We start from the raw sequence: 14,687 nt of genomic DNA on the forward strand, positions 1-14,687 counted from the left end.
TCGATTGATCACACTAGTGAAATACTAGATTGATGAGTATCATATTTGTTTTATACAATATTATACGTAATGTACAAAATTTTAATCGTCAAATATCGAAAGCATGAAATTTAAGAATTGTACAGTTCCATTGTAATTTAATAATTTCGAGGATATGTATTTATGACGACATTTTTCGTACTCTCCACCATAGAGCCCTCCGTAAGATCCAATATCCGCAAGTTCTCGCTTTTCCACAGGTTGCAATATACCGATCGTTTGTCCAAGAAATGGACGTCTCCGCAGTTGGGACAGGTTTTAGGTAGCCGTTATTGACGACTATACTATATTAGGGATAAAAGGAATTGGATACTGAAGGTCATTTTAGGCATCCTTTCTCAGCAATACCGTTTAGCAGAAACGGGAAAAATTCTTATAAAAATAAAAATATCCAATAACAAAATAAAAACTAAATAACTGTTTATCCATTGCTTTTTACTGAACTCGTCTTCTAGGAGGAAGCTGCATTTAAAAAATGCAACGTAGCATGCGTTACACCTAAAATAATCGTGGTAAATAATTTTGTTAAAATAATAAATGAAAATTCAGCCTTGGTTAATTCGGTGTAGAAGAAGAAGCAATTAGGAATACCTTTGGTGGTCTTCTTGGTATTGGTCTCCGGTTTACACCTCTTTGTGAGCCGGCGCGTCTTCTCGCAGGCGGAATCGCTGTTCACCTTCAAATTGTCCACTCTCGTCATCAGCTGATTCGCGCATCCGCTCCACGTGCCCTTTTCGTATCGGCAAGCTGCGCTCCCCGCCAAGCAGAGTTAATCTCACCGCCATAAACTACCATTTACGTTCACCCACGGTACAAGTTAACGGCGGACAACGGTGCATCTCGTGTTACGAAACGACAAGATCGTCGTGATTCCCCGACGAACCCTATTCAAGCGTTCTTCGTGCGAATGGTTTCCGAACTGTGCCGAGTGGTGTCGCTCGTAACGAATTTCATCCGCGCCTAAGAGCAGATGACCATAATGACACCTCGAATCGATGAACCACGCGTCACCGTCACCGAGCGTACGCGTGTTTGCAAACCGATAGGATTCTTTGCCCAAAGAACGTTGCATTTACAATTCCAACGGTAACGCGAACGCGACAGCCGCAGAGAAACTTTGTCGTCGCATAAATCCCAAAATATTCCCAAGCTGTCGCCCGTAGATCAGAATTCTGTATGTCGCGCTTAACTCGATCGGAAAGGTGGGGGGAGGCGATCAACTGGCGTCCATTAAATTAAAAAGTCCACCCCCCCCCCCTCCCTCCCTAGCCCATCAGCATTTTTCTGCGCGTTGAACGCGACGAGCCTGCGTTTGATGGCGCGGCTCCAACGAGCTTTAACCGCCACCCGTTCTCTTTCTTCTCTTTTTCCGTTTTGTCGGGCACGCTTCACGGCTTCCAGGCGTGTAATTCGACACGAACAATAACACCGTGGTCCGCGCGCGCGAGCCGAGCGCCCCAATGGCGGCGAAAGGAGTCACGAAATCCCTGCCGTCTCGTTGGATTTATCAAGCTTATTAAGCCGAAACGAACGCACCGTTGTCCGAAATCACCGATAACTGGAACGCGACGTGTCGTTCTTTTGGCTCGTTTAATTAATTAAGACGTTCCATCGGGGAGGGTTTCTCGCTAATTAGCAGAGTCCATTAAGCCTCGTTCTATCTAAAGAACGCGGCCATTCAATCGTGCCAGGCCCCGGTAGATTAAACTGTATTAATTAGCGAAAGACACGTCGGGCTGCTTACGATCAATGGAGAATAAACGTGTCCAGTCGATTCTTCCTGCTAGGTATGTCCAATTGATTCAATTAGTCCTGCCAAGGTACTCAATTTATGGTGTCCTAACAAGCTCCGTGAAACGGAGCTCCCGTGTTAGGCGCTGGGCCATTTTATAGAAACTTTTTGAACGAATTTCAGACACGTTGTAATCGATAATAAATTACGCATAGAAAATTGTTTAACGCGATTATTTTTATGCAAAATCTTGGTGGGTAAAACGCTCCTAGCAGTCTAGAAAAATTATACGCGTTCGTTATCAGGTTTCTTGCAGATTTAACAGTGCTTCGTCCGCCATTCTATTTACGGGGTATTGGAAAAGTCATTCCTCGTCAACGAAGGTACATGGAAACTAACGAAGCAACGTTTGACTGAAGGTTTTTTCTTGTTGTCGAGGTATTATATATTCGTAGGGATCCGCAGTAAGCTTTTCAATAAATGAGTAAACTTTTACACAAAGGGTACGTATATTACTCCATTGTCTCGCGCTTGTTATCGGTAGACTTATCTAGCTGTACCATTTAATGAACGTACCATTAATGAATAATCGAAGCATTTTAAAATATTGGACGTTACTGATAACAATACCTTTCTTGCACTTCTTCTCGATGGTCTTGGTCTGCTCGCAGGACTTGTCGCCCTTCTTAAGGTTCAGAGTACGGGATCGTGTGTTGGTTTTCGGGTCGCAATCCGACCATTGACTCTTCGAGTATTTGCACGACGCGGTGCTGCCGGATGCTAAATCAACAGATGCAAAACGTTAATAGAGATAATTGAAGACACCATCGATCAAGTGGACTCTTAATCAAGGAAAAACAGTTGACTCTCGGGACACTGTACCGAGACACAGCGGACGACATTTAAATAAAAACATTAACAATTAGCAGTATGCTTTATTAATTGCCAGATCCACCTTCATATTTTCAATCTTGCTCTAATATATTACAATTGCAATAAACCGTTTCGACAACCGCGTCTCGATGATAGAAATCCGTGTTACAGCAAACCAGGCTCAATGCAGCCGCCATTGTAGGAAATTGTGTTACTCGCAATCTTGTTACAGAAAACCGTATTACACGGAACCTTGTTATACGACAACCCACGTTACTTCGAAACGGTGTTACAAAAAGCCGTATTGCACGAAACAGTGTTTGTTACGCACAAATGGATTAAAACCGCGTTTTACGAAAGCCTGCAGCATTTTCACCCGTCACCGATAGTACTAATTTGCAACGGGACCTGTATAATTTCCGTTTACGAAGTTGGTTTCGTATATTTTTGAAAATTTCTATAGAAGAAGAGGGTACGAACCGAAAGTGGAAACGACGAGATTTAAAATTTCCACGCGATGTATTCGAAGTGGAAATTGTCAACGGCGCGCGGCGGCCATTTCTGAAAGGACGCTGGAAGAAAAGCTCCTCCGCGACCCCGGAACCCCGCGGATTCCTGGCCAGAATAAATTTCTAAGAGAACCAAATGATCTTAGCCGACAATGAGACGCGTCGCGCGTCGCTGGATGATATTTCAATTGTATTCGAGATCCTGGCAGCGGGAGAGAAAGCCCGAAAGACGAGAAAGAGCCGCGCAGAGACAAAGGGGCTTTTCATCTGTACGACCAGAGGGGGGCCACGGGGTTCGCGAAACGACGCTTCAATTCCCTGGGCGTTCTTCGCCCCCCGCGTTATCGACGGAAGGACACCAACCCTCGGGGCTGTTGAAAAAAAAATTCTGACCACGGTGACTCACTTTTTTTCCCCTTCAAAAATAACCTCTATCGCGAAGCAACCATTTCTCTACAAGTTACCAACCTTTATTACCCAACCCCTTTACGAAGCTATACAATTACAGCGCTAGAAATATTCTGCTGCAAAACCTTTGACAAAATCAATTTTTCTTTGTTTTTTTAACTTTACGAGAATATGATTTTCAGTGTTGGGTTACTTGAATTGTATTCCGAGTAATAGCGTTGTTGTAAGGTGTAGGATAATTGCTGGAAAACTGAGCTGAAAATCTGTGCAATTATCGATGTAATCGATCCAATAAGTAGAAGCCTCACTTATACCATATACTCTCACTACTTAAGTTACTACTACCTGTTACGCCCATCTCCAACGTCACTGGTTGCTAAGTAACCACCCCCCTTCCATTTGTCAACACAACACGACGAACGAAATTCTTATGCAATTATCGAGGTTTCACTTATCGAGGGATCCGTTGCAAGAGGTAAATTTAACGTATGCTTTAACGGGACAAAAAATTCTATCTCTCAAGATAACCAGATTTTAATAACCCCACTAGCATGCTTCAACGGAGTAACAAGCTTTTTTATTTTATTTACGAATACGATAATGGAATGTTTACTATTATATAAATCGTTATTGTACATATTGTTTAAGGTACGTTCTCTTTATAAAAACCACGCGAGTTTGTGCCAGGAACGTTGATTAAATAACATCTATCAAACAAATATTGATTTCATCGGAAATATTGGCGTACACATACGCACATGATGAAGCGATATGAAACGGAAATGGATCTTTTTTATTAAAATATTTTTATTAACAACACAATATTTTTTGCAAAAGGTGGTATCGCCTTTGGTTTATACATTTTATTACTATTCCAATATGTTACCTTTTCATTTAATTCGAATTCGAAGAGGACCAAAATTCCGTGATGGAAAACTTTGAGAAAAAAAATTGCGTTAAAAAGAGTTTAATGCTGGTAATCGAGACTCTGAAGCGTTTGCATAATTTAATAGACAAAGTGCATCGTCCCCCAACATGAGGTTGATGGATTAACGCCGGCAATATAATTTTCATTATTCTTAACGCAACATCTCGACGAGCTAAAAATTTTAAGCACAAAACCATTAAGACGCTCTTACATAAATCATCAAAACTTTCATAATTGGCTGCTAAAGCTTTGTTAAAAATTTATCCGCCAGACTTTCAACTGGCCTGTTCTTCCCTTGTATTCGCGGGGGCCATCGAAAGTCCGAGCAGCGCCGATAATTAATTAAATCGCACGGGAATATTCGCTGCTGCGTTAAAAACGATCGAACGTTTCGTTTGAACAGGGTGTTTGGCCACTCCTGGGAAAACATTTTAATAGGAGATTCTAGAGGCCAAAATAAGACGAAAATCAACAATATCAATTTGTTGATGGAGGCTTCGTTAAAATATTATTAAAAAATTTCAAATCGTTCTGGAAAAATTATTTTCGGATCTGGGGGTTAATTACAATAATTTTTGGTCCATAGACATACCATCGAAATCCTACGCACTTTCGAGAAAAAAATTCCGATAGGTAGACGAATTTTTCGGCAAAATTAAAATATTTCAAACCGTTCTGGAAAAATTATTTTCCGTTGAGGGGGTCAATTACAATCATTTTTGGTGAATACACATACCCTCGAAATCCTACGCACTTTCGAGAAAAAAATTCCGATAGGTAGACGAATTTTTCGGCAAAATTAAAATATTTCAAACCGTTCTGGAAAAATTATTTTCCGTTGAGGGGGTCAATTACAATCATTTTTGGTGAATACACATACCCTCGAAATCCTACGCACTTTCGAGAAAAAAATTCCAATAGGTAGACGAATTTTTCGGCAAAATTAAAATATTTCAAACCGTTCTGGAAAAATTATTTTCCGTTGAGGGGGTCAATTACAATCATTTTTGGTGAATACACATACCCCCGAAATCCTACGCACTTTCGAGAAAAAAATTCCAATAGGTAGACGAATTTTTCGGCAAAATTAAAATATTTCAAACCGTTCTGGAAAAATTATTTTCGGTTGAGGGGGTCAATTACAATCAGTTTTGGTGAATACACATACCCCCGAAATCCGACGTACTTTCGAGAAAAAAATTCCAATAGGTAGACGAATTTTTCGGCAAAATTAAAATATTTCAAACCGTTCTGGAAAAATTATTTTCGGTTGAGGGGGTCAATTACAATTGTTTTTGGTCAATAGACATACCCCCGAAATCCTACGTAGTTTAGAGAAAAAAATTCTTTTCCGAAAATATGCTGTTTGGCCGGAAATGTTTCTATAACTTTTCAACGAAGCCTCAATTAACATATCAGTATCCTTGATTTTCGTCTTATTTTGACCTCTAGAACCTCCCATTAAAATTTTCCCCAGGAGTGACCGAACACCCTGTATATACATCACGGGGGTTTATACCACCGCTTTTATTGAACGATCGAGCGCAATACGTATCACGAATATTAATGAAACTGTACTTTACGATCGACGATAATGCAAGGTTACGGTCGATGAGGTGTTTAACGCGTTTACTGCCACGGTGGTTACTGGTGATCGGCCATTTCAAACTTGCGTGTTGCAAAATCGTTTACAGCGGAAGATATACGCGTCAACATATAATGGCGGTGGCATGCACTCACGAACATGCGAATAATTATATTTTCCGTTGTCTTTATTACGTTTTTTTTTTTTTTATTTGAACCCAGGGAAAGTCTTTATTATGCTATATAGAATTTTTGTAATTTAATAAAAGCGTATCACGAATTCCGTCGCACCCTGTCTACGGCGAGCAAGTTGGAATTAAGAACAAACTTCACGCCCCTCCGATTCGAACCCTTCTAGTTTAAATTCATGACTAATCAATAAGTAACACTCGTAAGCCTTGCTCGGTCACGTGAGTCCGCGAGGCAGGGGTAAAAAATTCCGACAAACGGAATCCACGGTAACGTGCATTGAAAAAATTTTACGTCAACGGTGCAAGAAAATATCTATAAACTTTGATTAATAAATCTGACGCTTCAGTACCCCGTTCTTTGGTGCCGCGAACGGTTCGCACAAGAACCTCTTTGTCGTCCTCCTCCCAGAGATCGGACTCCGCCTTGACGTTGACGACGATCATCAACAGGGTGACACCTACCAGCGCCAAACTCCACCACAGCTTCATTCTGTAAAAATAAAAGAAGAAAAAGTAACGCCTCGTTAATCTTCGACCTGTAATTAGCGTCGTTTTTAATGATTACACGTCGCGACAAGGCACGGCTGGATGGTCTCGAACAAACACGCGAGAAGAAAACGTATTTACACGGAATCGTCGTTTTCTCGTCTATCTGCTTCGAAATTACCGTTTCGTCACAATGCTCGATACAATAGAACCTCGATAAATGCAACTTCATTATCGCGCGCGAACCTCGTTCGTTGATTAGTAAAATTGGACGCCATTTTTTGTTTCGTCTTAATGCTCCCACCATATTTACCAAAAAGAGTACAAGTTCCGTGACTCGAAATCTTCTCCAAAACCCACGACCACACACGCCTGAATTCAAGCAAGAAATCGTTTTATTTTATTTCGTCGGATAGATATAAACGTAACAGTGGCTCATGCTACGAATTTCAGCAGCGTTTGCGACAGTACTTTCTACGCGAACGAGCTCGAAGTTTACGAATGGAAAAGTTCATTCGCTTTCCTGTCTCTGGAGATTCTGCCGTGGGAACAGCTGATACGTCTGCGGTTTCGAAAATCCCTGGCGCTATTGCACACACTGGACTAGAAACTAGGTTGACGTTTTTACGACTTGAACGCTAATTTGATCGATCGAACGGTGGCCTTGCGACCACCACGAAAGGATTCTTACGATCGATCGAATTAAGACGCGGCGCTCGATGTCTAATTTAATGGAAACGCGAAAATTAACGTGGTACACGCTTCGACCGTTAGAACTAGAACAGAATTAGGTCTGATGGACGTTTCTCCGTTGCTGGACTCGAAGAGGAGAATCGTTTCAACCGCACGTCAAGCAAACGGTTGAACACCGAGGCGAATGTATTATGTTTTGGGGATGCACGTCTGCATTTGGCGTTGGTCCACAGAATAGAAGGCGCGACGAATTATATTATAATTACTATGGATCTTATTTGGGTCGACACACCGGTTTAAAATCGAAGAAAGGTTTACCAATGTCAATATAGAATTTGATCGTTTCTCTGTCCGCTCTCGTTCGCTGTGCCCTTGAGACTGACTCGCTCGACTTTCTTTCTTTCCCTTTCGCACTTTCGTCTCTCGCTCGATTCTCGGAGATCCACGCCGCACACTTTCTTTGTTTACGTTCACGCTTATATCGAAGATTCAACCAGCTGCTCTGGCCTTCGTCCTGTCGATTCTCGTAGACGTCTCATATTACGAAGTTCCAAGAACTTTTTGTCGAGCATGCTCTCACACTTCCAACCGCCTCCTACGAAAATACTGCCTTCTACGCGTTGATTTTATATTAATCAGATATTACGTTCTTTTATTTTTTTATTGTTTTACTTTTATTTGGCGTAAGATTGATGCGAATTACGATCCTAGAGTTTCCTTTATTTACAGAAATTACCATTATTCTGCCATTATTTTACATAAAAAAAAGATAAATTTGCGTCGAAAGAAACCGAAATATTTAAATTCCGACCGTGGAGCAACGCTTTCCAGGCCATTGTGCGAAACCCAGCGCGAGCCAGACCATGCAAAATGGCCCCCCCGTTGGCGAGCGTGTTTTCAACCCATCGTTCCACGTAAGTGCCGTAAATATAATTTAACAAGAAGACCAATAATTGTTAAAACTGCTTTAAACGGTCCCACCGGTAATTACTGGCTATCCATGGGAGCGCCGCGATAGAGCGTCGCGTGTAATTAAAACAAAGACTGGTTAAATAAACGGGCAACCGTTTTCTGCCTCGATACCGAACAAATGAAAATTTACCGCGACCCGGGAGGAATATTAAATATCAGGCTCGACGCAACGGTTGCAATGCAGATGTACGTGTACGGGTTAAATCGTCATGTTAATTAATAGGGAAGTGCGGGGGCGAGAAAATTATACAGAAAGCAATTCGCCCGCCCTTCCACGGGAGGAAACGTTCGTTTGTCTCTTACACGCGCGCGCCACAATTACTGAAATCTTTTCCATTTGCGTCAACGATTTCGACAATCAATCCCAATGAAACAATGATACACGTTTATCTCGTTACGCGAAACTGCTTTATGGTATAATCGATCGAACTTGTTCGGACAATAAACCCCGCGACGACGCCCTTACCGACAACTATCGTTCTTCGTTCGAGAAAGACATACGAATAAGAGCCGCCATTTTGTAACGAGTAACGGATCCGTAAAAATTTTGAAAAATTAAGTCCAAGCTGACCAAGCAACAGTTCACGTACATCGAATTAATTAAACCCGGCAGCTGACGAAGGATAATTAAAGGAAAAGTAAACACGACCATGAAGTAGGCTGCAAGACAAAACAATGAGACGAAGAAACGTGTTTCGCGGTGTACCGTGAAAATCGTTTTACGTACGAAGAAAACGGGGGCGGAAAAGTCGTACCGGAAAATTGAATATTTCCGTGGAATTAAATACTAAGTGTCGTTTAATTGGCCGGGTGGAAACTCTGGAAGAATAATATTGATTTAATCGCCCCGACGGTTGCCAGCGGTTTGCGGGCCACCGGCAGGGCGAACAGAGAAGGCACGCTATGGAAATTAGTATTGTTTCGTGTCGCGGAGTTAATTCGGAACTGTTTCCGCCAATGGACTCTTCCAGAGTTGCATGAAAATTCATAATTGTTAATCAGCGACTAACGTCCGACTGTATCGAGCATAGAACGAACCGTAGCGTATAATTAATGAGGATTAACGTTGCTCGAGTCGCCATTTCTATGACGACGCCGCAAGCCTGGGCTTCGAGTTGGGGAATTTTCGTTGCGTTTTCGAGGGAATTAAATTAATACCCCGGGCTGTACCGGCGTAAAGCTGCAATTTCTGGCGTTAATACTCGCCGAATGAATTTCGTTTCGAACCCTAATGGCGGATTAGGTTAGGTTACCGCGCGTCAAATGGTCGTTTCTGTCGCTGTGACGTATCAAAGGCGGTTAATTTCTTTCGGAACATCGGGGTCGACGTTGAATCGAAATAATCTGACACGATGGAGGTTAATTCGAAAAATAAAATTGGCCCAATTGGTGGTCGTGTGTGCTTTCTGGTTGCGCGGATGGACGAGATACAGAGTGGCGGTCGAGCCAAATGGTGGCCCCGCGATTGGTAGGGGAAACCCCTTTAGCGAATCTGCACGGCCAATTGATGATGCAACTTGAAACGAGTGCGGTCCTCCGTAAAACACGAATTTATTATGCGTTTCGTGCAACGAACGCGTGTTTCAACTTTGCAAAGAGGCGCTTTCGCAACGATTCAGAGCATTTTTTCTGATCGTTGCGCGGGGCGGAGTGATTTGTTGGATCGTGTTCGAACGGGAACTCGACGCATAAAAATAATGACGCGAGTTAATTATAAACCATTTCCATATTCCGACGTCGTTGAACAGGACTTTTGCGTAGTCGTCGGCGCTTGCGCACACACGAGCATGGCGGCGCGGGGCTATCGTTTTTGGACTATCGCGGAAATGGCAGAAAAGATTGCAGAAAGCTCTCGGCCGTTGGGGAAACGAGGTCATCCGCGAATGACAGGAAAGGGAGCGATGATTTTTTAATGTCCACGGGAACGAGTTCCCGGCGATCGTATCATAAGCTCGTTTCGACGAAAGGGACGTTAATTAATCTCAAGAAGCGACTGTCCCCGTCGACGCGCCGCTGCGAGCGAGAAACTAGCTTACAACTTTTTAAATTTATAATTAAACCGGTTCCACTCTCGTTCGTTCTTCCGTTCGGGACATTTACATCGTACTTTGCTTGAATCTTAATAAGCTTAAGACGGGAAAGTTTTCCATTTCCGAGGGCCTCGTTAATATTTATGCCGCGATACATAATTGTTCGAGTACGTAGACAATCTACAATCGTCTTGTTAACAGTAATTGTCGCGTGGCGTAGGCCCTCGCGTGCCAATGTTTCATTAACTCCCTGAATCGCGAACTATGAAAAGCGTTCGTGCCTCCTTCAGCAAAAAAAGAGAAAAAGAAAAGCGTCACGAGCTGTTTTCGAAGATCCAATTAAGATGATTATTTTTTTTTATTTTTAATTAAATAATCCTGAGGAGCTAATCTTCTCACGTGCAAGAAATACTTTTATTATTACTGTAGCGAGACAAAAGAAAGCCCCCACAGATTTTTTTAATGGATGTCCTCATCAAACTGAACAAAATTTTCTTTGCAATGTATTATTATTTAATGTTTGAAGAAAATGTTTTTCTATGCAATTTGAAACGTTAAAAATGTTCTCAAACACGAATAAGAAGTATTTGTATCGACATATTCCATGAAATATTCTCGTTTCCTTATTATTTTCCTAAGTTCTCGTGCTATGGGGATATCCGAGCTTAGCATTTTAAGCAGCCCAACCCTGCGTATCGCGTACGATATGTATTCCCCGTTCAGGACGCGAAACAAATGATGCAGCCTGAACGACTGTACTGTAAGAAGAATTGCTTCGAGGGCTGAAGAAAAATTACCCGTTCAAATTGTGTGTGTTGCATTACATATAGAATCCTTGTATCAGCGTTTTCGCCAAATAGATCCTCCTAAAAAAGAAATCTTGGCTTGGATCAACCACAACCAACCCCTCAGATTTGTTCGAGATACGAGGAAAATTAACATTCTTTTTTGGTCAATATAAATAATAAAATAATTTTGCATCAACTCCTGTTATTATTTATACTGATCAAAAAAAGAATATTAATTGTTCAATTTTTTTTTTTTATTTATTTAAGGTTGCGTTCTATATTATGTGGCTTGTATCATTTTCAATTTTGTATTTTTACGATGAAAGACATTGCATTAAGAAATAACATGTTTCATTAGGTGTGATTGAATTTAGTGTACGGTTAAATCACTTTGCAGAGTACTCTAGTTTTGAGCACCGAAACTATCATCGTTTTGATTGCCGACACATTTGTAACTCTCGTTAACCAACAGCATTGCGACAAGCAATTAAAACTAACTGGCAGAGTGGTTATTCGATAAATCGAAAATCGCGGTCCGCGTCCTGACCGGCGAAAATTAATTGGATCAATTTCTCTTTCTGCGTTAGGTTAATAACAGCACATGGCCTTTGCTCTCCTCCCTCCGAAATGTATATTCGTATCTATCAAGGTGTCGCTGGAAATATTACGCACTTAAAAGACTTGATTTAATAAGCGATAACTGCAACGAAACCTAATTTCAAGCGCGACGATTTACGGGGCTCGTTCCACCATTGTTCCGAAAGTAACTGCATTTCTCCTCGATGCTGGTCCTCTCGCGAAAAGCACGCCCATCGCTTGAAAAAATGATCCAAAGTCTCAACTATACCCTGGACGAATTATAGTTTTAATTTTGTAGGTATAGTGGTAATTTTTTTTTAACCTCTTCACGCCCTTGGCCACATATATGAACATTTAGTTTTTTTTTTATAATTATAGTTACTATCAATAATAAATAGACACAAACAAAATAAAAAAAAAAAAATAAAATATATTATCGTAACGAAGAATCGAGTAGTCTATACTTTCCATCGAAACATAAAGAGCAACCATGCAAAATTTCATCCGGATCAAACAAAAATAGCAAGAGTTGCAGGGGAATCACAAACACACAGAGTTTCGACTAAAATATTATCTTTAAGTTAATTTTTAGAACTAATAGTTACGCTTTGCGAATGTACGTCGAAGGCCGTGACCTCCGCTAAATATCCCTAGCCTAGTTATTACCGATCGATGCCGCGAAGAATGGTAAAATAACGGAATAGTAGAGAGAGAGGACGAAAACGGCGAGAATCGCGGACTGAAATTGCCACTAGCGGCGAATTAGACACCAAGAGAGGGATCCTGCGAAATATGTCGGCGCAGAAAGTGGCCGTGCCGCGTGGAATGCTCGAAGAATGAATTTTAACGAGGTAGGCGCGAAGAGAATGGCGCAAATCGGCTCGAAACCGGCGACGAAAAGTTTAATAACCGCGCGTTAATGAACGCCAGCTGCAGTTCCGCGAATCGCGCGCCATTTCGCGCCGTCTGCATTTTTATGGGGTGAAAAGAACGACCACTGAAGAGAGAGAGCAAGAGAAAGGGAAAAAAGCTGACGCCAGAAAGATGGAAAAAGGAAAGGGAGGTGTATCGTGAACTCGACGCGACGAAAAATCGAGAAAAAAAAAAACGAATGGCGGAAGAAACGAGAAAAGAGGCTGGAAGGGGAAATGGGGGGATGTAAAAATAAGGGTACATTGGGAGAAAAGGAGAATTGCTGCGAAAGGAAACCGTTTCCAACGATTTTTTTTAACGAACTAAGCGAACACGGTAAATTTTGTGAATAATTATTAGCTTGCATTATCCGTGACGTAAGAAAGAAATTAGTCGCGTGTGTCAAGCTCGAGACGAACGAACGGTAACGAGAATATTATGTGAAGCTGGTTCTCCAAAATGGCGCCCGTCCTCAGGGTCCACTTGCGCCGTGAATTTATAGTCCCGTGCGCGTGAAATTTTCCCTCATTACGAAACCCGTTTGCTCTCATCAATCTCTTAAAATTGGACAAATGAAACCAGTACGGAGAAACCTCCTCGAATCGTTTTAATCAATCATTTGCGTAATCAATGTTACAAACGGCGAGCACTCCCCTCGACTCGTTTTGGTATGCAATCGAGCGTTCCTATCGATACCAAATATTCGATAAACCGTAATACATGTGTAATATGTACAATTCGGTCATCCAGGAAATTTAATACGCTACAAAGAACACGCGCCGTTGTAATTCCCGCTACCCATCTGTCACGACAATTATTCGTTGTATTAATTCCCGAAATTAACGTTTACCATCCGATAAAACAAGCACAATCATCGAATACAAACGATTTGTCAAATCCTCCCTTAAGTAACGACGTTACATCACAATAATTTGATACCAGATGCGATAATAAGAATTAATTTTATTAATCAAAATAGAAATGTTCCATATTAAAAAGATAAAGGTTCTAAAAAAATCGTACGACGTTCCAGAAAATGTTAATACCAGTAAAAAAATGTTTTCCTGAATTTCTGGTAAATAGGACACACTGTACATCTTTTGGTGCGTCCATTAAGCTGTTTCCATTAACCGCGTTCGCCCTAATGGGGGCGTATAATTATTCACTTCTTAAACCCTTTCACTGTTCCAGATACGAGGTTGACTTTGATATTTTTTGCCAGAAATTAAAAAATCTACTAATTGTTCTTCCATGAAAAATTGATTGGTCCAGTTTATTAATTATGTTATAATATAAATGTTCTAAGTTTAATACCATTTTACAATTGTTAATACCGTAAATTAATATCCGAAGTTAAAGTTAATATTATAGTTGGTTAGTTAGTTAATCAAAAACTTTTGCCTTCCGGCTGCAAAGTGAACTTGGTTCATAATGTGTACGTATAACTTAGTATGCTATACTTACACATCTCCCGTCTTATACGAGATCCTACCACTGCATTATCCATCTTACTTCTTTCCTAATGGCTTATCCTACTTTTCTTAAATATCTAACTTCCGTTTTACTTAACTTTGTACACACCGTTTCAAACATTTAGTTTCACATTTTCCCTGCCAAACGTAATCCAAGTGAACTTCCCCGCTGGATGAGCATTTTTCAAATTTTTAATCCAGAGATCCACGAGAGGAGGACGCTAAAATCCACGCAGCGTCGAAATCGCGACGCTGCGCGCATCGGCCCTGACCGATCCAGGCCGCGGAAGCTGCAGATTGATTTGGTCGCTAAAAGGGTGCACGACGACACGCATAAATCATTGTTTCAAGGTCCTTCCTTGCGACGCGCGCACAGACAAGCCGTTGGGCGCGCATAATGTGCAACGCTGGGAGCGTGTCTTCAAAGAGACTCTTGAAATTGATCCTCCGTAGCACGGGGTGGTTCGCGGACAAGAAAAGGGTGGCTCGAG

The 14,687-nt window shown here is 41.4% G+C and overlaps 1 protein-coding gene across 3 annotated transcripts in view; it reads right to left on the reverse strand.

Annotated features, from left to right (window-relative positions):
• LOC122395231 overlaps nt 1-14,687 on the reverse strand; it is a 46,521-nt gene that overhangs the window by 3,771 nt on the left and 28,063 nt on the right. The window contains exons 2-5 of one of the 3 annotated variants that reach the window (XM_043392657.1): nt 6,615-6,754; nt 2,402-2,551; nt 631-786; nt 195-323 (exon numbers count right to left, since the gene is read on the reverse strand). In XM_043392657.1, the coding sequence (XP_043248592.1) occupies nt 319-323; nt 631-786; nt 2,402-2,551; nt 6,615-6,753 (450 nt within the window). In that variant the 5' untranslated portion in view covers nt 6,754 and the 3' untranslated portion in view covers nt 195-318. The other 2 variants (XM_043392655.1, XM_043392656.1) reach the window with 2 other exon arrangements.

This window comes from Colletes gigas, unplaced genomic scaffold, assembly GCF_013123115.1.
Source record: "Colletes gigas isolate AHSC1104 unplaced genomic scaffold, ASM1312311v1 Colletes_gigas_Sc00005, whole genome shotgun sequence".
In the NCBI taxonomy this organism is placed as follows: domain Eukaryota; kingdom Metazoa; phylum Arthropoda; class Insecta; order Hymenoptera; family Colletidae; genus Colletes; species Colletes gigas.